Below are 26021 nucleotides of genomic sequence, written 5' to 3'. Positions count from 1 at the left end.
TGTTCAAGCTAAACACCTGCCATTCCAATTTCCTAATGTGGTCAGTGGTATTACCAATTGCTGAAGTTTGAAAGCGCAAAAATCAAGCAAATAAAAAAAACTCAGGAGGAACTTGCTGCTCACACTTCCCCCAGATTAAGCTACTAGTGAATAAAACATAATCACTGAATGATCATGTAATGTATTATATAATATAAATCAAAGACTAGGAGCTCGTGGTCCATCTGTCCCAATGTTTTTAAAGTCAGGAAATATCATAGGAAATGCCTAAATGACTGTCTTTTTCTTAAAAAATAGGGGGAATCCGGCAACAATGAGGCAAAGCTGAAAAGGGTGCAGATCCCATAAGCAGAATAATGTCCGTCTGTCATAACCCTCATTTCCTATTATCTTACTTCTGGCTTACTTCGCTTATTATTATATCACCTGCTTCATTCTTGTTGTGAGCATGTCTTCACAGGCCCTTGAGTTTGTACCCCCTGCTACACCTATGCATGCCATAGGAATTTAAACAAATGGTGTGTGCAAGGGTCAGAAACGAGGCTGACTTTAAATAAGGATGGGGGTCAAGAGTGGATGGTGGAAGTATCAGAAAGAGAAGGGACTAGCCCCAGCAGCAGGAGGAGGAAGCACACGGCACGTCCACAAAGGAGAAGCGCAAAGGTGTCCTCTAGAAGCAACCACTCTCAATGCCATGCTCCAGTGAGAGTGTGGCGTGGTGCCCTGCACTACTGTAACCTCCCACTGCCACTTAGCGCCCAAGCTCTCAGCCAAGTCACTTATGATGCCCAAACTGTGTTTCCTCAGCTATTAAGTTACCTAATCACATTTCCTGATTTAATGAACTTATAATAGCATACTTAGTACTCAACAACTAGCATTTCTCTCTCCAGCACCCTAATTCCATAGCAGAACTGTGCCAGAGGTTGGTAAAAGTGACCTGTTCAAGTTTATATAGTCAGTGTGTGTGTGTGTGTGTGTGTGTGTGTGTGTGTGTGTGTGTGTGAGAGAGAGAGAGAGAGAGAGAGAGAGAGAGAGAGAGAGAGAGAGAGAAAGGGAGTGTTAGAACTCTCTTTCTTTTTCCTCCCACTCAGGCCTGGATTATGTTTGCATTTAAGTCACAATATATTAACTATAAGAATAAGTTTATTCAGACGAGAGTTGACGTGTTACAGAACGGGAGGAAGTACCAGTATATAGCATCAGAATTTAAGAAGTGTTACATTTCTGAAGAAATTTTATACATAGATTTCCACTTAATTTTTGGTAATTTTATATACATGAGCAGATTTATCTTAAGAAACATTACACAGTAAGATAAACATATTACGACATTAGGTTTCTTAGAAGTTTAAAACCTTCTGAAATGGCAACTTAGTAAAATGCTTAAAACTCTTCCAGGCTATAAAGAGCATTACATTTTCTTAGGGGGCTGCCTCCTGACCAAGTGTGACTCTTGTTCTTTGTAACAAAAAACAAACTCATCAGCCTGCAGCTACTTCTAAGTGAAGTTGAGTACTGTGTTTTTCAGTATTCAACTTAAAAAGATCTCTGGCCAGCAGACTAAAATGTTTGTTTTGTAATTGCCCGCTGAACTAGGACAGCGTGTTTCCAGATGGTGCCCTTCCTTCAACCTGCACAGTCTCTCCTTGTTCTGAGCTATTCAGCCTCCTGCTGATTCCACTGCCCCCACCCGTTTAAGGCTACAGAGAGGAAATCCTAAGGAGGAGACTCTCCCCCCCCCCCCCCCCCCCGGGGCTCCAGCAAGTTTCTGGTGACGTAATATGTGGGCTGAACTTGAGTCCACTGAGAGAGGGAATCACTATTCAAGGGCACTGTATATACAATCTGGGTCAGCTGCAGCTGGTTACTGCGTTTCTCCATGTGGCAGACAGAGCGAAGCCACAATGCCTTCTCTGCTGGATTAAAGACAACCCGCAGACCAGAACTTCCACTCCACCACTTAAGATTACATAGGTGGCTTGTCAAATTCGATTGATTAGTGTCGTAAGAAGAAAAAGGAGTTCCTTATTACAGCTTGGATTCGACGGCCCAAAACAAAGATGCAGTTGCCATTAAAGTCACAGAGGAACAGACTTCTACACTGATTTGTAAAAGCAAGGCTAAGAGCGGCAAGTTTCTGGGTCTGCTTTATCAACAGATGCAAAAAGGTATTTTAATACTTTTGTTTTTATTTAAAAATTCTCATGTATGTCAACATGCATAATTATTTCACATCTGTCGTAGAAATTTCACAATCTCTTATTAAACAAAGAATTCTGGAATGCACTAAAATTTATTTCACCTGAAAAAGGTTTTGTTTTGCAACTTCATTTAATAACTAGTTGTTGTGTGCTTTATGATGATTAATGCATTATTTAGGAATCAATGCCATGATGTTCAGTGAGATGCTAATAGATTAATGCATATATGCTGGGTTTCAGAAAACAAGTGCTTTAGTGACACCAGACAAATTTTATCTTTAAGATTAATGTATAAAGTTTGTATTTATAGCAGTGATTAAAAATGGGATACAAATTTAAAGAAAACAGTTGTAAACATTAGTCTTCTTCATATAGCAGCTACAGTGTGTGCTAAAGATTTATATACTGTTAGATACATTAAACTACAGCTAGGAAATGCAGCTAAAAAGATATAAAATTAACTGAAAGGCTTTGCAACAATACCTGAACTATAGTATAATCAACTATAAGCAGAAATCTTTGTAATAATTTAAGGCAGGTCTATGGTACTTCTTGTTAAAACTCAAAGTTTTGAATATTTTCCCATGTTTACATGTAACAGTAATTTAACTTGGGTAACAGAAATAAAAATTGTTATGGCTGGAATTAATTGAAAAAGCAAAGTTACTGATACATTAAAAAAAATCTTTAAAATCTCAGAGATTAGGATTTAGGAAAAAAAGAAAAGGTGATAAAAATATTATGTAAGTCAGCATTAACAATAGCAAATAAAACCCAGAAGATACAATTACTTAAATAAGTGAAATAAAAGACCAAAAATACATAATAGTTTTATATAAAAATAATTTTGGTAACCACACACAGTGGTTTCTTTCACTAATTCATCTGGGGGCTTTAATTGTATTGTGAGAATTATTAACAATAAAATTACTAGTTACTAACAGTAAGCTTTAACACCAAAGATAACTTAGGTTTGTAATGATTTGGGGGATCCTCTGTCCTATAAACATGAAAGATACTAATTGCAAGAATCTTCGATAAGCAAATTATTGTAAAGCTAAGATTATTTCCAACTTGACTTTCATGTCCTTTCCTTAAACATTCTAAACTCTAAATACTGGGAGCTTCTCTGTGAAACATATATTATAAGAAATTCAGATAAAATTTCTAAGCAATACCGGATCTGAAATACTTGTCATCTTTTCGTTTTTGGCTGTGAAAAGCGCAGAACCTCGCTAAGCCTTAGGTAAGCACTGAATCTAGAATCCAAAGCAGAGAGGTAACTAGTCTCTTCCCAGAACAAAAGCCACAATCTGGACATAAGGCATCATCAACACGCTGCCCCACGCTGCTTTCAGGGCACGACATGGCCCTTGAAGTGCCCCTATGCGTTTACTACCTAAAAGGAAGTCAGTCCTGACTTAGTTCTTCTCTCTGCTAGTTGGCAATACAGCAACTAGGAACAGAAAAAGTACCCAAAAAATTAACCCAAAGCATGGAAGATTTTATTTTGCCCTAAAAACAACCAAGCAAAGGCAGATGTAAACTTAAGTATCTGTAACTAATTTATAACCCTCTCCTGGGACCCAGGAAAAATGTAACATATACAGAAAGGTTTTATGAGGTAACAGAGATTTATGGATCTTTCACTTTTTAAAGCTGAACATATGTGGGAAAATATTAAATAAGAAACTGTTTCAGAAAATCTTAACAGTAAATGTATTTTTAAAACCAGTTTTGACTCATGACGTAGGCTAAGTCTACTACTTAAAATACCTGGCCCCTTACTCTGTTTTAGGTGACAACAAAATCAGTGCTTTTGTAAGGATAAGGGAACTGCACTTATTTTAAAAAATAAACTTTCAGTTGCCTCCTTTAAATACTAATTTAGGCCAGATTCTCTTATGGGAGATGGTGATGTATGTGATGATCTAACTGTGCAGGAACCCACAGAGAGCCAGGGCAGAGCACACCAAGAGGAGGCGACCGACTGCTGCTCTAACTCAGATTCCCATTTTCACATCCTTTTTCTTCTGCGACAACACTGATGCCAAGTCACAAGAATAGTCACAAGGATTACGTGCTCTTAGTTGTTCTATAAAATCCTGTGTCTGGTAGGAACACAGCTTTTCAAATAGAATACTGTCCATAAAACTGCGCTTGTTTGGAAGGTTCACGATTCTTTCTGACTTTTCCTTGTTTTGGTAGCTTGTTTCGTAGTACATTATTGAAATAACATAACTGTATGAGCTGAGAGTTTCTGTCCTGTTAGGAAAGGGACGTGAGAGGGCTGAACACCAGGTAAGCAGCTGTGCAGGAAAAGGTGGACCACCTGCCTGGGAGGCAGAGGGCTTCTGTTTCCTTGCCCTCCATTTTTAAATTACACCATAGTCTCAATTCCATGAATCTGTATATGTGAGAAATCTTTTGTTGGCTCTTGGTGTAGGGTAACTCTAGGTAGTAAAAGTTCTTTTAAAATAAAATAGAAGACTCTTAAGGTCTAAATTTTCTACTGATGTCATAAGACAAAGTATGAAAACAAAAAACGTCTTTATGCAAATATGCTTTTGGCGACCAGTCAGCAACAGAAGGCCCTTCATATAAACATGGAAAGTTATTATTATACTCATCCTTTCTACCTTAATTATTTTTTAAAAGGACAATAATTCCCCTTACCCCATCCATTCTATATTTCCATTACCCCACACACACACACACACACTTTGTGAAAAATGAGAACCACAAAGTTAAGACTCCTCTGTAGTTACAACATGACTGGATGAAAATCACAGGTCTAGAAAAGTTACAGGTTGAAGATCTGAATCCCATTCCAGTGTGTCAGCTCCGTCAGGAATGTATTCCTTTGTAAAATGGTATACATTTAATTCACAGTGTTGTGAACGCAAATAGTTAACATGGGTTAAGCACACACAAATATGAGGGACTGTCATGGTGCTGCTGATGGAAAACAGGAGAGCATGTTGCCACATGATGTTGTAGATGGTTAATATGAACCCTGGAGTTTTCTGCCTGGGTTAAGTTGTGGCTCCATCTCTTAGAAGCTGTGGGGTGCTGGGTAAAGCACTTAACTTCTGGCTGACAGTTTCTTCATCTGAAAATGAGGGTCATAATAACCTACCTCAGAGGGCTGTGGTGAGAAGCAAGTGATTCAAGACATGTGACGGGCTTAAAACAAGGCCTGGCATGTAGCAGGCAGGTAAGTACGGACTCTGGCTGTTACTGCGTCATAGTCAGTGACAGCAGGCACAAACAGCCTGGGACCCAGCTTCACGAGTAAAAGACAAGGGAACCAAGGTGACAGGAGCAGTGCAGCAGCTTCCTGACGAACTGCTGCCTCTGTAGGGAGGTAACCACAGGGCAGCGAAGAGCCTTTTGGTTCTGGAACTAAACAGCAAAAATGAAATGTTCCAAGCATGTTTCAGTGTATGTGCCACCACCATAAACAGTCAGCAAAGAGTCAGGGAACCTGAATTCTTGACCTGGTCCCAGTATTACCTCTATGTGTGGCCCGGGCCTTCAACATGCACAGGGCGCACAGAGGTCCCTGAATGAGGCGGTCTCCAAGGCATTTTCCAACTTTAACCATCACATTCAATTACAGACAATTCCTCTCCTTGGTAATGGTTATAAAAGTTAACATTTTACTAAAATATAGTTCAGTAGAACCTGTTAGGAGAATGAATCTGCCGAATTATATCTATAAGTTCAGAGTATATGTAATTCTATGATTTAGAATACACCATCACCCACAATAACTACTGTATGCTTTTTATCATTCTTAAACTTGTCCCAATCCCAAAAGGACATGCTACAAGAATAAAAATATGCTAAAATTTTCCTGTTTTAGATTTGTCTAAAACCTTTTCTTTGATAGTTTAAAAAGCTATTTACTGAGAGGGATAATTTAATTGAAACTGCACAATATAAATATAAAACACTGACTAGGAGTCATCTGGTAACTCAAACAGTAGCTAGAGAATAATGGTTTAATTAATGCCTTACAAACAGAGTGTGCCATCTTGGGCATTTTCAGAGGGTAAGTGAGCCTTCAAAGGTCAGAGAAGTCTCTTGCAAGGGGGCCTCTGCCCACAGTGGACACTCACTACAATCTGCTCACCGGGCTCAGAACAAACAGCTATAAGACGGCAACTGGAGAGCTATTCTCTGAAACCGAATTTTTAAACAAATGTGAAGGCACTATGATATTGAACTTGAGAAATAACGTTAATGCTGGTCCAACTTACTAACAAATAGTCTTCTCCTTAGATGCTGTTTTATATAACTGACTTTCAAAGTAGATTAATATTGGACCTGGCCAGTTGGCTCAGCAGTAGAGCATTGGCCCAGCGTGAGGAAGTCCTGAGTTTGATTCCCGGCCAGGGCACACAGGAGAAGAGCCCATCTGCTTCGCCACCCTTCCCCCCTTCCCCCTCTCCTTTCTCTCTGTCTCTCTCTTCCCCTCCTGCAGCCAAAGCTCCATGGGAGCAAAGTTGGTCTGGGCACTGAGGATGGCTTCATGGCCTCCACCTCAGGCACTAGAATGGCTCTGGTAGCAACAGAGCAATGCTCCAGATGGGCAGAGCATCACCCCCTGATGGGCATGCCGGGTGGATCCCGGTCAGGCATATGCAGGAGTCTGCCTCCCCACTTCTAACTTCTGAAAACACACACACACACAAAAAGTAGATTAATATTAATTCCTTTCCTTCATTGGTTTGCTTTTTTAAGAGACGACACAGAAGCTCATTACAACATGAAGGCTTTTACCTGGACCCTAATTGCGCTGCTCTTCCTACTGATGGGCACCGGACATGGCAGAGGACAGTTCAAAATAAAAAAAGTGACCCAGAGGAGATACCCTCGCGCCACAGATGGTGGCAGAGAAGAAGTAAAAAAATGCGCGTACACGTTCCTGGTCCCTGAACAGAAAATAACAGGGCCAATCTGTGTCAACACCAAAGGGCAAGATGCAGGCGCCATCAAAGACATGATCACCAGGATGGACCTCGAAAACCTGAAGGATGTGCTCTCCAAGCAGAAGCGGGAGATAGATGTCCTGCAGCTGGTGGTGGATGTGGACGGAAACATTGTGAACGAGGTCAAGCTGCTGAGGAAGGAGAGCCGAAACATGAACTCCCGGGTGACCCAGCTCTACATGCAGCTCCTACATGAGATCATCCGGAAAAGGGATAATTCGCTCGAACTCTCCCAGCTGGAGAATAAAATCCTCAACGTCACCACCGAAATGCTGAGGATGGCAACAAGGTATAGGGAGCTCGAGGCGAAGTACGCTTCCTTGACCGACCTTGTCAACAACCAGTCTATGATGATCACTTTGCTGGAAGAACAGTGCCTGAGGATATTTTCCCGACAGGACCCCCATGGGTCTCCTCCTCTGGTCCAGGTGGTGCCACAACACATTCCTAACAGTCACCAGTACACTCCTGGGCTGCTGGGAGGTAATGAGATACAGAGGGACCCAGGGTACCCCAGGGATTTAATGCCACCACCTGATCTGGCCACCTCTCCCACCAAAAGCCCCTTCAAGATACCACCAGTAACTTTCTTCAATGAAGGTGAGTTAGAATGGAAGTATGTGGTTAATGTTTTCTAGTTGATAAAACTGTGCTCATAATAAATGCTGACTCTTCATTGTGGTGAGATAATTATAACTGAATATTAAAATTTCTATTTTTGTTTTCTATTAAGGATTGAAATTAAACAGACCCATCAGCTCTAAGACTATAGAAACAGTGTATTCTGTAAAAAAAAAAAAAAAGTCTTATATTCAAATCCTTACAATCTAAGCTACTGTCCTTGACACAGGGATGAGTCCACGAGCCACACCTAATCTCTTTAACCACCCTCTCTGTGTCCAGTTAGGTCTTTTCTGCTCTCAACAATACCTCTTGCTGCTCCTCCTGTCACCCTCCTCCTCAAAAGGAACATGTCAGAGTTTGTTTTCACCCACCATAATCAGTTCCTCCTCACCCCTGGCCTCGGCACACGTGTCCTTGACTGCCGGGCCGAGATGGAGTCTACCCGGGGCCTAGGTTCCCTCTCCCTTCCTGTCCTGAAAACATCTGCACAAAACCTGTGCTTCTTGCTCTCAGTCTCAAGACAAAAAGGCTTCTTTCCTAGATTCCAAAGCTAAACAAATTTACAATTTGTACCTGGACCCACATAAGTATACATAAATTTTCACTAGCCAAAAACAAAACAAAAGCAAATAAACTTCAACCTAGAATTCATCCTAGTGTCTTTTTTCTTTTTCATCCTAGCAGCTCTACCTCTTTTGCTTAATTTCATTCTTTCACTCCCTCTTTCATTCAGTACCAGTCACTGGTCTAGGTGCCTATAATACAAAATAAATCATTCCCCTGTTTCAGTTTAGTGAGCTCATGGCGAACTTTCTGAATATTTTACATTTGCTTTATACTTGCATCCATTTTTCCATAAGCTATTCTCCTGAATTCTCTCCAAGTTTATTTGCTTCTATAGAGTGGGGTGGGAGGGTGGGGGCGGGACACAAATGCCCCAAGGCAGGACATAAAACTGTACATAGACTATGACATGATTTTTTTTTTTTTTTGTATTTTTCTGAAGCTGGAAACAGGGAGAGACAGTCAGACAGACTCCCGCATGCACACGACCGGGATCCACCCAGCATGCCCACCAGGGGGCGACGCTCTGCCCACCAGGGGGCGATGCTCTGCCCCTCCGAGGCGTCACTCTGTTGCTACCAGAGCCACTCTAGCGCCTGGGGCAGAGGCCAAGGAGCCATCCCCAGCGCACGGGCCATCTTTGCTCCAATGGAGCCTCGGCTGTGGGAGGGGAAGAGAGAGACAGAGAGGAAGGAGAGGGGGAGGGGTGAAGCAGATGGGCGCTTCTCCTGTGTGCCCTGGCTGGGAATCGAACCTGGGACCCCTGCACGCCAGGCCGATGCTCTACCATTGAGCCAACCGGCCAGGGCCTTACATGATTTTAAACAACAAAAACACAGAACAAGGACGGGAAATGCATGCAGGACGATGTGGCCATATCTCTCTGCCACCGTGGACACCACTGACCACTCCCACCTCTACTTTCTTGAGCCTCCCCATCAAATTATGACTCTTCCTACTTCTCTAAGTCCCTCATTGGCATCTTCGTCCTTCGACAGCTTCAAAAGGTTTTATTCAAAATGTTCTATCTTAGGTCTCACAGATCCTCAGGCTACAGGTGTCACGACTGAGCAGGTGCCTCCTACCTGGAGCTCCCCCTCCTGGTTCTAACCACAGCTGGATGTCTGCATCTGGATGGTCTATCATTACCTCACAGAGGGCTGCTTCCTCTAGTGAAATGCTTGCTTTCAGTTTATCTGTCAACTGGGCAAATTTCATGGCTTATCTAAAATAATACCTTAAATGTTATGCCTTCCCAGATGCAAACAAACACATCTGCGTGGCTCTTTCCCCAAATTGTGACTGTGCCTTGAACATGTTTTCTAAGCCATACTGCACTGGAGTTGTCTGAATGTCTGTCTTCCTGCTAGAGTTAATTCTGCTGAAAGAGAGTGAACTGTCCTTTTCATTTTTCTATCTCAAGCATCTAGTCAGGATCAGGTTTGGCATATGGTGCTCAGCATGCTCTAAGCACTACAATAAATATACTTGGGAGACGAATGAATGAATAAGTAAACCCTAAAAGACTCTTCCTCAAGCTAGCATTTGCCTTTTAGCAATAAGTAAATTATTATTGTAAAAGCAATACCTATTTTTTTAAAGCAATACCTATTTACTGAAGAAAATCTTAAAAATACTAATAAACTTTTAAGACAGTTTCATGGAATATCCAAATACTCAAAAACATATTAACATTCTGATAATAACCTCCAAGTTTTTCTTTTTTTCCCCCTCATAAACATGATCATATTCTTTTAACTTTTAAAAATAGCTTTGTTCTGCTTTTTCTTTGTGATTATATGCCTGGCATAAATTTCTGTAAGTAAAATTAATGGATCAATTGATTTTGATTTCTCTCTTTTGATTTCTGTTACCACCCAATTCTGAACTTGCCGGCTCACCTCTGACGCTTCCCTCCTGTCCCTCTTTCATGGATGTGCCCCTCATTTGTATACAGAGCCAGAACTGCAGCTTAGATCCAAAATACTTATGGCCCCCACCAGAGGATAAACACTTCCTGGATTAACAGCTGTGTGACCCTGGGTGGGGGTGGGGAGGCAGAGAATTTCTGTGCCTCAGTTTCCTCATCTGTAAAATGAGGGTAATAATAGTGCCTGGCAGTCAGAGCAGCTGGTCAATTGCTCTCCAGAACTCCAGTTTCTCTCTCCATCACAATGTATAGTGTGTCCGTAAAGTCATGGTGCACTTTTGACCGGTCACAGGAAAGCAACAAAAGATGATAGAAATGTGAAATCTGCACCAAATAAAAGGAAAACTCTCCCAGTTTCATACCTATTCAGTACAATTTGATGTGGGCTCACAACACAGATTTTTTAGGGCTCCTTAGGTAGCTATCCCGTATAGCCTCTAGAGACTCGTCACTGACTGATGGCCTACCAGAACGGGGTTTCTCCACCAAACTGCCGGTTTCCTTCAACTGCTTATCCCACCGAGTAATGTTATTCCTATGTGGTGGCGCTTCGTTATAAATGCACCGATATTCACATTGCACTTTGGTCAGGGATTCGAATTTAGCAAGCCACAGAACACACTGAACTTTCCTCTGTACCGTCCACATCTCGACTGGCATGGCCGTGGGCTGCTCCGCTGTATACACAGTGTTACGTCATCATCTGCGCATCTGCACATGCTGCCACATCATCCTACAGAAACTGGGAGGATTTTCCTTTTATTTGGTGCAGATTTCACATTCCTATCGTCTTTTGTTGCTTTCCTGTGACTGGTCAAAAGTGCACCATGACTTTACGGACACACTGTATTATCCTACTTTGCCAAAGGATCCAGTTTCCATACAGGGGTGATGGATGGAGGCTTGATTTGGGATGAACATACAATACGGTGTACGGATAATGTGTTGTGGAATTGTGCACATGGAATCTGTGTAATTTTGTTAACCAAGGTCACCCCAATAGAGTCAATAAAAAGGAAAAAAAGCACCACTCTGATCACATCATACTTCTGTTAAAAAGGTTCTCCCATTGCAAACTGAAAAAGTCCAATTTGTTTAGCCTGGGTAAGACTAATGTCCTCCTCAAAAGATCAACTCTATTTCTTTAGCTTTCCTGCTACAATCATTTCCTTTACAAAAACTATTTCAAAAAAAAAATAATCAACTCATTGTCTTCTCTTCAAATTATAAGGCTAAGACTAAAATAAAATAAAATAAAAGTAAAATAATAAAATAAAAATAGCTACTCCTCCTCTCTTTGAAGCCCTGTTGATTCCCATAGGCTTGAAGTGGTTGTATCTCTCATGAATTTCCCTACTCTGTATAACATACTTCTTATATTCTCTCTTGGATAATCAATTATCCTTATGTGTACACATAGGACCTATGTACACATATTAAAACAATGCCTTCCTATTATAATATAAGCTCCTTCCAGGTAGGTGGATATTGTGTCTCATTTGCAGATGATAAGTAGATGGTGACTGATTTGATGATATATTTTTATAGAGCGTCTTAAAGTCATCATTCCAAAGACCTTCATGAAAGTACTTTAATACATTCTATTTACTAGACTCATTCATTTTATTTATACTGTCCTAACTCTCAGTAACAACAGTCTAGAACACCATTAAATGAGGTAAATGCTGGTCATTATTAATATCTTCATATCCTTTGTTTTCCAAAGGAAAGATATGTATAAAATGACCCACTGGGTATAGAAAGGAAAAAAACCCCACATTTATATGCTTTTAAAAAATGCATATATTTGTGTAAGCTTTTAATTTATACAATACCAGTATAGTAATTTGTACATATAATTTATAAATCAACGTAACTGAGGTATATGGAATTTTTAAAAAACTGATGGGGTGGCCCTGGCTGGTTGGCTCAGCAGTAGAGCGTCGGCCTGGCGTGCGGGGGACCCGGGTTCGATTCCCGGCCAGGGCACACAGGAGAAGCGCCCATCTGCTTCTCCACCCCCCCACCTTCCTCTCTGTCTCTCTCTTCCCCTCCCGCAGCTGAGGCTCCATTGGAGCAAAGATGGCCCGGGCGCTGGGGATGGCTCCTTGGCCTCTGCCCCAGGCGCTAGAGAGGCTATGGTCGCGGCAGAGCGACGCCCCAGAGGGGCAGAGCATTGCCCCCTGGTGGGCAGAGCATCGCCCCTGGTGGGCGTGCCGGGTGGATCCCCGTCGGGAGCATGCGGGAGTCTGTCTGACTGTCTCTCCCCGTTTCCAGCTTCAGAAAAATACAAAAAAAACCCCAAAAAGATAAAAAAAAAAAACAAAAAACTGATGGGGTGTACAGTCATGTACACATGGAGATGACCGTCATGCAGTATTTTCTGTGGGTGGTGAACATTAAGTGCATGGTATCACCAAATCTGGGAGAAACGAATGCTCACATAGTCATGAGCTGACACTCTAAAAAATGCTTATACAAATGGGATATAGTAGTTCTAGTATACGTTGAGCTGCAGTGCAAAAAAAGTCTAGTATTACAGATTTAAATTTCATGCTAGGGATTCAGCATATCAAAAGTCCCATTAAGTAGACTTTTGCTTTAATGAAACATTGGTGTACAGATCCCAAATAAATCCTTAACGTAATTAAAGACAGGCATAACTTTTTGTTGTTGTTATTTGTTGCTATAAGTAAACATTACATTTTGACTTACTGTATTCTATAAATACTAGTCTCTGAAATTCAAGGACATTATTAGCTATACCATAAGAATGTTCATTAGCACAGTAATATTTATATAAGAAAAGTGCACAGAATTTAAAAAAAACAACTTTTCTTTGTTATTGACCTTGGGTAAGTCATTCTGGCTGTTTTCTCACCAGCACTGGTTGGAGCGAATGATTCTAATATCCCTCTCTAGTCTAATATTCCATGATGCTTATCAAACATAATACTACCAGCAACAATAGCTATTTTCTTTTCTTTATAATGTGCTAAACTCTTTCTCATAATATTCTTATGTCAGACTGGAAAATACACGTATGCTGTTTGGGTGCTTGCACACACAGTGCAGAGATGGGGGCTACGAGGGACTTCCGTACGTTTCGGACACCAAGCAGCTCATTTGACTGTACCCCACGTATAGGTGGTGCCTTAGCATTCCAAAGTCTCTAGTACTGTAGACCATTTGTACATATTACTTTAAAAGTGTTTTAGCCAGTCACAAAGGTCAGATACTGCATAGTTCCAATTATTCGAGGTACTTAGGAGAGTCAAATTCATTGAGATGGAAAGTGGAATGCTGGCTGCCAGGGGCGGGGGAGGGTTGTTAAATGCAGTGTAGAATTTCAGCTTCTAAGAGGAAGAGTATGGAGAACGGCCGCACAATACTGAGGATGTCCTGATGCCACTGAACTAAAACTTTAAAATGGTCAAGTTGGCCTGAAATTGATATAATTTTATTAACCAATACATTCAATATAGAAAATGGTTAAGTTTATAAATATTATCTACAGTATTATCTTCCCATCATGATTTTTTTTAAAAAGGTGTTTTATTTCATGACAGGCGATTGTATATTTTCTTTTAACATGGTCATAAGAAAAATGCAAAGTTATTATGAACTTAGAGGAAATCATGGCATAATTTTGTTAGTTTAACGTACATTATCTCCAGGAACATTACCTTCCTTTTATCGTAAAAAATTTTCTTAACTGTTATTCAGTGGCTGCACTTTAGGTTAGTCCTTTATAGAAGGAAACACTCCTCTTTTACAAATAGTCTATTTGTAAAAATAAGTTCATTCCTCATAGGTAAGGGGACCGGAGCCTTCTGCAGGGTGTTGGAGCACAAACCTAAGGATCAAGAACCCAGTCAGCAAGGCTGCGCTGCTGCCCGGCTGTCTCTTCTGTAAAGAGGCCGCTGTGATGAGTAAATGAGGAGATTCACAGGACATGCTCAGTCTGCAGTCGGACAGGCCCTGATCGTTATTACCCTTTTTCCTGTGCACTTCCCTCCATGTGCTTTTGCCCTGCCATGAATGGGGACATAAAAGATATGCTTAGAAAGTTAAACTTGAAAACGCAATAATTAGAAACTAAAAACATGCTTTTTAGTGTAGAATAAGGTAATTTTCAATTATTTAAAATGCTTCCTATTTGTAAATTAAAATAATTTTTTTTTCCTATTTGTAAATTTTTAAGATGCAATTGGTTTTAGTAGAATACTTATACTGACAAACAAACAAAAAACACTGAACACTGGTTAATAAGCAAAAATTGCTGGGATATGATTCTATTAACTACTTATGAAAAACATCGCTACGTCTAATAATTTTTAAAAAGCTCGGTTGCAAACTGCATTTTGAACTTACAGATTAATAAACAAAGGAATTAACATTATTACAAAGAAGACTCTATTATCCCTTTAGAAAGTATTTGCTCAAACTTCCCATTGCAGGAATGCTGTCAAATATATGTCTCTAGCACCTAACTCACAGACCAGTTAAAAAGTTTACTTTCAAAAGATTTTTACTTGCTGACCAATTATTTGAAAGCTCTAACTTGGTTTTCTTTTCCTTTCTTTTTTTGGTCCTGTTTTTCTTTATCGCAAAGAGCACAGGATTAAGACAAAGTAAGAAAACAAATGAGAAATTCACTAACAAAAGGGGAAAAGTCTCCTTTTAACTTAGGTAGTTTGTAGGAAAAGGGCAGATATGTTAATGATGGTTCCTAGTAAAGGTGCTATTCAACGTATGAAACATTTTAAAACCCACTATTCTGTTTAAAATATAGGTTCATGAGAAATACATGCTGGGAAATATGTGGCATGACAAGTCAGTATTTTCTTTCTGTGAATCAAATCTATTAAATGGAGTGTAGTCCTATACAAACTTTAATCATCCAATAAACTGAGGAAGAGAGAGCCTGGTCCTTCAACTTCCATGTACAGAATTCCAGTTTCTTGCTTAGAGAAGAATCCATTTGTGTGTCATGGAAGAGGAAGAATATTACAAGATTACTCAATGCAAGACATGGGTTAATAACATTCCCATCTTAAAAGAAAGGTACTTCTATGCCTGCTGAACCATTATGAACAAATTCCTAAATCAGATGTCAATTTATTTCTAACATGCAAACAAACAAGTTATAGTTGATTGTTCAAAATGAAAACTGGTCCAAATTGACCAATGGTGGCGCAGAGCATAGAGCATCAACCTGGGACACTAAGGTCCCAGGTTTGAGACCCTGAAGTCACTGGCTTGAGCACAGGGTCACAAGCTTGAATGCAGGATCATCAACATGATCTCAAGGTTGCTCGCTTGAGTCCAGAGGTGACTGGCTTGAAGCCCAAGGTTGCTGGCTTGAGCAAGGGGTCATTGGCTTGGCTTGAGCCCCCCCCCTCCACCCCCTTGAAGGCATGTATGAGAAGCAATCAATGAACAACTAAAAAGTGACACATCTACGAGTTGATGTTTCTCATCTTGTTCCCTTCTTGTCTGTCTCTTATGCATATGAATGCAAAATAAAATAAATGCATACATACATAAAGCTGATCCTTTTCTAGTCATTTAAGAATTCTCACTAAGCAATGTGTTTTTTTTTTATGGGACAGAGAAAGTAGTAAAACATTATAAGAATGATTTATAATCTAATTTTAGAGCAGAAAGTAAATCAGCTACGTAAGTAATAATGAGAAAACATTTCTGCCAAGATCAACAGTAGACACTAAGACAGGTTAATGGTTTACTTATAAAATAAATATAAACAAATAGTAAATTATGATATTTACTGTCTTTACTGAGGGGAAAGAAAGGTAGCAATAAGCACTTTTATTAATATTATCCACATGTAATGGAGAAGGATTTCAACTAAATTTTCCTGAGCCTTTATATCACAGTAAACATGAAGCCCACTACCAAAAAAGTGTTGAGAATTAAAGTTGAAGATAACTCTAAATTTGCATAAATGTAAGTCTTATCAGGTCAAAGCTGGATTTAGAAAACCAAGAACTCTCCAAATTTCCTTTCATATCTGAGTGCCCATTCAATGGAAGGGGGAACAATGGCATTTCTTCAATATTCTGTCAACATTCAAAATCTTTGATGTTTCTAAGTATTTTACAGCAATTCAGATAACCTCATGAAAGTCCAACTTGTGAATATATATAAACTGTCTAAACTACACTCCAATGAGTGGAGAGTAAATATTTACAAAGATGACATTCATGGAGCAAGCAATACAAAGGTGACTTATAAAATAAGCAAATTTCTGAAATAAGAGAAATACTTATGTGTAATGCAACAAAACCACTTCATGTGTACATTAACTACAATATTAGTAAGTTTTAAACTAAGAGCAATATTCCTCAGATATCCTGACTACTCTCAAAGTGACAACTTAGAAAAATCTGGCTAATTTTGGAAATAACCACAATGACAATCCTTTTAAACTGAGGAAATCAGTTCTAGCTCCAGTGTCTACTTCATGGGCTCTAAGTACTATGCTCAGTCATTCATGTTCAGACATACTGAACTTGTAACTCCTCTGGAACATCAAGTTCTGTCTCCATGCCTCAGCACGTATTACCCACATGTAGCCTTGATCAGACTTCCTACCCACAACAAGCCTAATCCCTAATCTTCGGAACTCAGTTCAGATATAGGTAGACTCTGATCTCCTGCCGTAAATCTGGGTTAGCTATTTCTTAGCTAGTGTTCCCATATGCATAATTTGGATGCATAACTCCATCAAAGTACTTGCCATGTTGTTGCGAAATTATCTCTACTTGACACTTCCCCACTTCCCACTTGACTCTCTATCACTTGAGCCTGAAACAGTTTCTAGCCTACTGTAGAGGCAACAAAGATATTTCTGGAAAAGATAATGCAGATTTGAGGAAACCACTGTGGCTACCAGGAATCATTTAGTTCAACAAGTATTTGAGTGCCTAAGCGGGTTTAAACTGTGGATACACAACCAATAGATACAGTCTTGCCTACTGGGAGTTCAGTGAATAAACAATCATTGATTACACAAAATAATCTAAGAATGGATTTGGAAATGATACTTTACTTTTCCTTCCATTTCACTCCCACATGTGAAATTAAAATTCTGTAAATTTCATCCTATCTGAAATACAACCTCTCTACCCTTCTCAGACTTGACTACTTACATGTTTCTATAAATGGGAAATAGCTCGTATGTGACTAGCAAAAAAAGGAGAAAAATATCAGTAAAACAAAGAGCTCATATTGGTTCAAATGGGATTTTTCCAAGCATAGCAATGTTTTGTGCCATGAGTTAACTGTAGCTGAATATAAAAATATGCTCAGAGCTAACACTGGCTGTTATTTTTAGTGCAGGATTTTGCAGAACATGGGGTTTTTCAGGAATATATTATTTTCCTACAGTAGAAATGACTGCACATTCATCTGTGACTAGCCACATTAAATTATTAATTAAATAAGCATAGTCCTGTGTTAAGGCTTGGAATACCTTATAATTTAAATGCAGTAACTGAGAGGGTTTTATATTGAAGATTATATAAAAATAATTCACACTGAATTTAAGTGAAGTGTGATCTAACTTATAGCCCGTCTTATAAGCTCAAAACATGATTTTTATCATAGCTGTCCCCAGCTTAACAACCTACCTATATGAGCTTTCACAGACTAACCAATATCTTCATGAATATAAAAGCATAAATTCTTAACACAATTTTAGCAAACCAGACCCAGCAACATACTATACTATATAAAAATAAAGTAGCATGAACAAGTCAAGCTTATCCTAGGAATATAAACTTAAAAATACAACCAACAGGATTTATCATATTAACAAATGAAAAAAAAATTTTTTTAAAGGTAAAACCCATCATCTCAGTAGATGAATGAAAAACCTTTGACTAAATCCAAAACCCTTTTATGATAAAGTCTCAGCAAACCAGAAGTAGAAAGGACAATAATTTTTAAAGTAGTTATTGCAGCTTAGAGGAAAATGTTAATAATGATTACAAGATTGGGAATCTTAGAAGAGAAATAAAAACTATAAAGAAGAATCAGACTGAAACTCTAGAATGAAAATATTCAATATCTATAATAAATATAACCCAAGAAAGACAGCATTCTTTCCAGTTTCTTAAATTTCTTTTACTAGTAATCTGTAGTGCTCATGGTTACTGTATTGTAATTTTTAAAAATCTTAAATATCAATGAAACAATAAAAATCTGGACTATAGAAATAGATCATTTCCTGATTTTTGTGTGTGGTTTTCAATTTCTGTGTATTTAAAGTTAAAGGCAAGTTCATTGATTCATTTACTTAACAAAAAAATTACTGACCACCTACTAACAATCAAAGCACTGATGGACAAGAAGTCAGAAGAAAAACAAAACCAGCTCTGTTCTCAAGGAGCAATGTAGAGGGAAGAGTTCATAGACGCTAAGAACCCCTTCTCATGATGTAACTGTGTAGTAGCTGTTTATTTAATGAGATTAATTTTGTATTACAGATTTTCTTGTATGAACTTTACTTGACTAAACTCTATTTTCACATAATTTCTAAAAATTAAACAGGTCAGAATTTAAAATTTTCTATTAAAATATAAAATTTGACAACTAAATTTCTGTAGTTCTTTTTGTTGTTCTAATAGATCTTTAGGGTAATTCTTATTTCTGAATCACTTAATATTTAAAAAAACAAAAACAAGACTCTCAGGCCCTGGCTGGGTTACCCAGTAGATGGAGCATTGTCCCAGTGCGCCAAGGTCACAGGCTCGATCCCCAGTCAGCGCATATATGAGGCAATCAATGAGTGCACAACTAGATGAACCAACTAAGTGGAACAAGAAGTTGATGCTTCTCTTTCTCCTTTCTTCCCTCTCTCTACTCTCTCAAAATCAATGGAAACAAACAAACAACAACAACAAAACATGGCTCAAAACTTTGAAGCAGGGTGAAACAAAAGAATGTTCAGTAAAACTGTTTTTCTTTAAGATCCAAAAATGTGGTATCACAAGTTCAAGAGTCAGATACTCTACAAATTATTTTACTAAATGTTTTGTCACTTGAAAAGATACGAAGAACTTATTAGTGAATTAAAAAATGAGAGAATCCATAAAACTATGAAATAAAATGGGCAAATAAAACGTAGCAGAACATGGACTCTGGGGTTAAAAAGAAATCAGCTTAAGTCTAGAGTTTATTACCTTCGAAGATACAGGACCATAACTATAAACTAGTTAACTATCTCATTGAGAGAACATCTGTAAACGATCACAGGGTCATTGTGTAGATTAAGTAAGAAAATTACTATTTGTCACATAAACTGATACAACTCTTCAGAAGGGCCCATCGCCAACATTCCTGAAATGTATTCCCAAGGACTGTTCGTTGAGCGGAGGAAAAAGCAGATTCTATCAGTTTGGGAAACTCTGGTTTATTTCAGGGCTTCTCAGTCTTTAATATGTGAATATACATTGTGAGATCCCAAAAGAGTAGTATAACCTTTAGCAATTCTAAAACTCATTTCATCACGGTACACCGTTTTCAATGAGTATTTCAAAGAACTAGTGTATTCCACTAAAATCAAATTTCAAAAACTGTCAATTGGGCACTCTAGAGAGCTGTGAAAGTTTCACATGCTCCTGATTCAGTAGATCAAACCCATGGCACATCTATAAGGAACTGAAAAAATGAAGTCAGTAAGAAGACAATTTGTATAGTGTTATTTCTAACAGCAAAAATCAGATGAAACCTCAATGTCCAACGTCAGCAGAACAGTTTTTCACTGTCAAAGACTGTGTAATTACAGCCGCTGTAAGTGCTAGAAGGAAGACTGGAAAAGCTTAAGATAGACAGAATCCAATTTTCTATGTTTTTTTAGAATTTTAACAGTATAAAAATGTGTGTATATGTAAAAAGGGTTGCAAGAATAGTGGAAAATGATACAAGTTAATGTCCTGGACAGTGGGACTGTAATAATCCTTTTCTTTAGTTTTTAACTTTTATAGAATTATATACACAGTAGATAAAAAGCAGTATCTGTCAAGAAAGATGCAAAGGTAAGGCCCTTGATTGAAAACTGATTTAATATGGCTGTTTTCCTATTAAGTTTCCTGATGATCAATAGTATTCAATTATAGGACCATTCAAGGACTGTCAGCATGCAAAAGAGGCTGGCCATTCGATCAGTGGGATTTACATGATTAAGCCTGAAAACAGCAAAGGACCAATGCAGTTGTGGTGTGAGAACAGTTTGGACCCTGGGGGTTGGACTGTTATTCAGAAGAGAATGGATGGCTCTGTCAACTTCTTCAGAAATTGGGACAATTATAAGGTAAGTCAGTGTCTGGGACCTAGGGGAGAGGTAGAATAAAGCGGTTCTGGCAACAGTGGCCATTCTGTGAAATAAATTAGAAACGCAGTTAAAAAATAACTATCCATGTGTTTTTCATTATCAAAGGGATGATTTCCATCTTGGATTTGCAGTCAAAATTTAAATTTAAAAAGGAAACTGAAGATGTACTTTAAAATGACCCCTTTCGGTCTAGATGACTTATACATATGTAATTCTTTGCTTCGAAGGAAATAATTGCTTTTTTGTTTATGTCCACATCTGTACACATCATCAAATGTATTCAAGCAATAATATAAAGTACAGGACTTTTTACAAATGACCCCTTCTCTGAGACTAATTACCTGTGATAATCACGCCACCATGCTTTAGGGCGATGACACCAAACATCGCTCTTGGGATGTTACGCACACCTAGACTTTCATATAGGACCAGAATCATGCAATGCCAATGTTAGAAAGGTAAACAACTAGTCTTTGTTAGTAATTTTGATGTTTGTTATGCTAATTTTTTCATGAATGGTATATACTTTCAGTTTAAGGATGGCAGATAGGAGAAACTGTATTTTCTACATAGTTAATTCTTCAATCAGAATTGTGAAGTAAACATGTGATTACTTACTCTTAGGTGATATTTTTACTGGCAGTTAAAAATGAGACACTAATATAGCCATGTCATAAGTTGGGTATATTTCTAAACAAGGAACTAGAAAAAAGAAATTCTGCAGCACACCTTCCTTAAACATTTATTGTTAAGATCAGGTTTACTACATTTAAATTCCGCTGCATACATGCAATGATGGCAAATGCTTGTTGAACTATGACAGTTAATTGATTTTTTTTCAAACATTAATCTACAGTTTTTCAAAGGGGGAACTTTGAAGATGACTATTTTATCTTCTTTTACTTATAATAGAGTTAAAGAAGATCATTTGTTCTAAAACAGATACTGTCATTTTCATTGAATGATCATAATGTTAGATACCCTTTTTGTCTGACTATGGTGGGGACAATACCAACATACTTTTAGGAAAAAACGAGCTCTTTGTATGAGTGTGACAGAGATCAGGAACCCTTTTCAAAGATCTGGGTAGTTCATTAGTTAACGCCTTCAGTAGCTATGAATAACTTTTATTCTCTTTTGCCTTTGTCTTATTTGTAGGGTTTGAAAACTAGCTGTGCAAATAACTACTACTGACAAATTAGGAGAAAGCAAAACAAAACAAAGAGACTATGTGGGGCTCATAAAGATCAGGTGACCTACTAAAATAGAAATTCACCTTACCACTTAAATGGCCAATACTTTTATGCTCAAATATTTAAAACTTATCTATTAAAATATTTACTATCTCTACCATTATTTATGTACTCATGTTTTTTGTAATTAACAGAAGGGGTTTGGAAACATTGATGGAGAATACTGGCTTGGATTGGAAAATATTTATATGCTTAGCAACCAAGATAATTACAAATTGCTGATTGAATTAGAAGACTGGAGTGATAAAAAAGTCTATGCAGAATACAGCAGCTTTCGCCTGGAACCCGAAAGTGAATTCTATAGACTGCGCCTGGGAACCTACCAGGGAAACGCAGGGGATTCCATGATGTGGCATAACGGCAAACAGTTCACTACACTGGACAGAGACAAAGACATGTATGCAGGTGAGTAAGAAAAACCGATGTGTATTCCTTGTAGAATCACCCCCTTCCCTGCAAGGACTAGAGTCCTATTATCAAAGTGTATGCTACTAAAAATCTTTCCAGAAAGGTCATTTGACTCAGTTGGAGGAAATTTAACCTGCTGAAATTAAGAGGTTCAGGATCTCTCTGTAACTATAAGGCCATCCCAAAGTGTGACTTCTGTGAAGAAGGTTCTGTTGCTCTAACTTGGAGAGATGGGAGATGGAAAACAAAACTAAAATCACATTCATCTAGAAATAAAACTCTCAAGAGTCTAAAATTCCTAACAGACCCTAACTGGACACCTCCCACGTACCCGGCTGGGTGCTGAGGACACGGCAGTGAGCAAAGTCCTTGCCCTTCGGCAGCTTACTCTTGGAGACCAATGATTTATTTGTCAGGTAGTGACACGTGCTCCAAGGAAAAGACCGAGGAAGGGAACAGAAAGAGGTGGGCAACAGGGGCTGGGTGGGGTGGCCAAGCAAGGTTACTGTGAGAGAATCACATCTAAATAGAGACCTGGGCCCTGGCCGGTTGGCTCAGTGGTAGAGCGTCGGCCTGGCATGCAGAAGTCCCGGGTTCGATTCCCGGCCAGGGCACACAGGAGAGGTGCCCATCTGCTTCTCCACCCCTCCCCTTCTCCTTCCTCTCTGTCTCTCTCTTCCCCTCCCGCAGCGAGGCTCCATTGGAGCAAAGATGGCCCGGGTGCTGGGGATGGCTCCTTGGCCTCTGCCCCAGGCGCTAGAGTGGCTCTGGTCGCAACAGAGTGACACCCCGGAGGGGCAGAGCATCGCCCCCTGGTGGGCGTGCCGGGTGGATCCCAGCCGGGCGCATGCGGGAGTCTGTCTGACTGTCTCTCCCTGTTTCCACCTTCAGAAAAATATAAATAAATAAATAAATAAATAAATAAATAAATAAATAAATAAATAAATAGAGACCTGAAGGGTCTGAAGGAAGCTGGCCACGTGGGGACATGGGTCAAGACGTTTCTTCGTAAAGGGGAGTAGCAAAACGAGTGCGACATGAGTACAATACAAAAAAGGGCTTTGTTCAGAGAGGAAATCAATAGTCTTTGCATAAAGAATCAATTAGGCCCTCCACATAGATAATTTTTAATTTAATTTTCATACACTTCTGCCTTCCTGACCCAGGTTTCCGGCCCTTAGAGCTCTCACTCCCGAAAACTGACTCATAATTCTGTTCAGCTGTGTCCCGGCATTTCTGCCTGCCCCACACAGGCAGGAGGGGAAAAGGGAGAGAGTGAAATAACCATAATATCTGACTTTTCTACAGAAACCCACCTAGTCGCTTGTCCTGCCAATTTATTTCATATTATTTTTTGCTATTTTGAAAATTCAATTTCCCACAAACTTGATTCTCTTAAGCGACTCCTTATCTTCCCCTCCAATCTCTCTCCCATGCCAACAATGCTTGTATTTTATTTATCCTGCTACCTAGAAAATGAAATCACTTAAAAAAAAAAAAAAGGCAAGTATTAGGCAAGTGAGGGCCAGATAAGAAAGGCAAGTCCAGTGATCTTTTCACGTACTTAATATTTAAGTAACAATAACAGAATAAATGGAGATAAAATGATGACGACAAAAAGGTTAACAGAAATCAGTAAGAAAAACTCAAATGAAATTGTTCCACAGGTAGAGTAAGTTCCTGATGGTTTGCGGAGTTCCACACCCAGAAGTAGCTTTTACTCTTATTATCTCTATTGTTCCTCCCAGGTAACTGCGCCCACTTCCATAAAGGAGGCTGGTGGTACAACGCCTGCGCACACTCTAACCTGAATGGAGTATGGTACAGGGGAGGCCACTACAGAAGCAAGTACCAAGATGGCATCTTCTGGGCCGAGTACCGTGGCGGGTCCTACTCCTTGAAAGCGGTTCGGATGATGATCAAGCCTATTGACTGAAGGGAGACAGGCTACAGCTTACACAGAACCCCGTATTTTTCAGTCCCTGAAAATGTAAACTCTACATGTATACTATTTTGCACAATTCATTTCTACAGATAGAGTTTTCTAAATGAATTTTACCATGCCTGTAAAAGGGGATTTATGAACATAGTTTCATCTTCCCTCAATATACTGCAGAAGATTATTAGTTTCCAGAATCTTAGTTACTTTAAAAATCACACTGACTTAATAAAGGCAAAGTTTGTTTTCTAAAATGTAAATATTTGCCGATGTAAAACAAACCTTAGCTCTATTTTAAATCAAAACTGAATACGTGTTCAGGATTCTTAACAATTTATTTAAAAACTTTATGAGACTGCTCAAACTTCCTATGAAAAAAATATTTTTAAGATATCAGTCAAGTAGCACATTTTATTTATAAAAACAGACAAGAAATTAGGGAAAACTCTAGTTTTGCCAAAAGAAAATACATTTTTTGCATTAAATAAAAGTTATTTCAAATTGAATCTGTGCCTTTCACATGAAATGACTAAATCTAAATTCTCGACATCATTTTATGCCAACTTTCCAAAAGAACTAAGTGACTCACAATATTAAAATACATTATTTTAAAAACAAAAACTTAAATGTAGACAATATTTAGTCATTTTATAAACAGAAATATACAAATTAATTTTTTGGTATTATCGCTGTATGATTTGATGAACAAAATCTCTTGAAGTGCATTTTATATTGTTAGGTCAGCAAAATATTGATATAAAAATGCAGAATGATTAGTGAACCAATGGTCTAATATAGTGGTCCCCAACCTTTTTTGGGCCACGGACCGGTTTAATGTCAGAAAATATTTTCACGGACCGGCCTTTAGGGTGGGACGGATAAATACACAAATAAAATTATGTGACTGGCGTAAAAACTGTGGTATTTTTAAATATAATTGTCGAACTTACGAGACAAGTGTCAAGAGTGAGTCTTAGACGGATGTAACAGAGGGAATCTGGTCATTTTTAAAAAATAAAACATCGTTCAGACTTAAATATAAATAAAACGGAAATAATGTAAGTTATTTATTCTTTCTCTGCGGACCAGTACCAAATGGCCCATGGACCGGTACTGGTCCGCGGCCTGGGGGTTGGGGGCCACTGGTCTAATAGATCTGAATTATAACGCTAAGCTATTTTATAAACACTTTCCATCCCTAACTTACTGATTTGTACTATTTGGAAAAAACCATATCTGCTATTCAAGTCAGAAAGTGTGGGCAGCTTTATAAACACTACTGTACACATGTGGGTGGGACTGAAACAACTTCAAGGACTTTTAGCTATTTCTTCCATACTGAAGTTCAGCAGCTACAGAGCAAAATCCATAGGGGTTTGCCTAGTCCAAACTGCTAATTCTATTCTTTGTGTATATGTCCCTAATTCATCTTTGCAACTAACAACTTTATTACCAACCGTCTGAAACAATTTCCTTCAGCAACAAGCAAGAAACATGTTCATTGCTTATAGCTAAACTTACCTTAATTCACTTATGAACTAAAATTTAGAGAAATCTCATGAGACTTTTACAGAAAGAAAGAAAGAAAGAAAGGAGAGAGAGAGAAAGAGCGAGAAAGAAAGAAAGAATAAAAGAAAGAGAGAGGAAGGAAGGAAGGAAGGAAGGAAGGGAGGGAGGGAGGGAGGGAGGGAGGGAAAAAGAAAGAAGGGAAAGGAAGGAAGGACGGGAGGGAGGGAGGGAGG

The 26021-nt window shown here is 38.8% G+C and overlaps 2 protein-coding genes across 5 annotated transcripts in view; one reads left to right on the top strand and one right to left on the bottom strand.

The window, feature by feature from the left end:
* Nucleotides 1-26021, bottom strand: part of RALGPS2 (Ral GEF with PH domain and SH3 binding motif 2) — a 139471-nt gene that overhangs the window by 33921 nt on the left and 79529 nt on the right. The gene's annotated exons all lie outside the window — the stretch shown is intronic.
* Nucleotides 1794-25299, top strand: ANGPTL1 (angiopoietin like 1). Its single transcript, XM_066361619.1, has 5 exons — nucleotides 1794-2171; nucleotides 6954-7801; nucleotides 20465-20658; nucleotides 22067-22337; nucleotides 24089-25299. Exons 2-5 carry the CDS (start codon nucleotides 6979-6981, stop codon nucleotides 24274-24276), a joined length of 1476 nt encoding a protein of 491 aa, XP_066217716.1. The 5' UTR covers nucleotides 1794-2171; nucleotides 6954-6978; the 3' UTR covers nucleotides 24277-25299.

This window comes from Saccopteryx leptura, chromosome 2 (assembly GCF_036850995.1).
Source record: "Saccopteryx leptura isolate mSacLep1 chromosome 2, mSacLep1_pri_phased_curated, whole genome shotgun sequence".
Taxonomy (NCBI): Eukaryota; Metazoa; Chordata; class Mammalia; order Chiroptera; family Emballonuridae; genus Saccopteryx; species Saccopteryx leptura.
The sequence above is the reverse complement of the archived record's forward strand: the minus strand, read 5'-3'. Positions and strand labels throughout refer to the sequence as shown.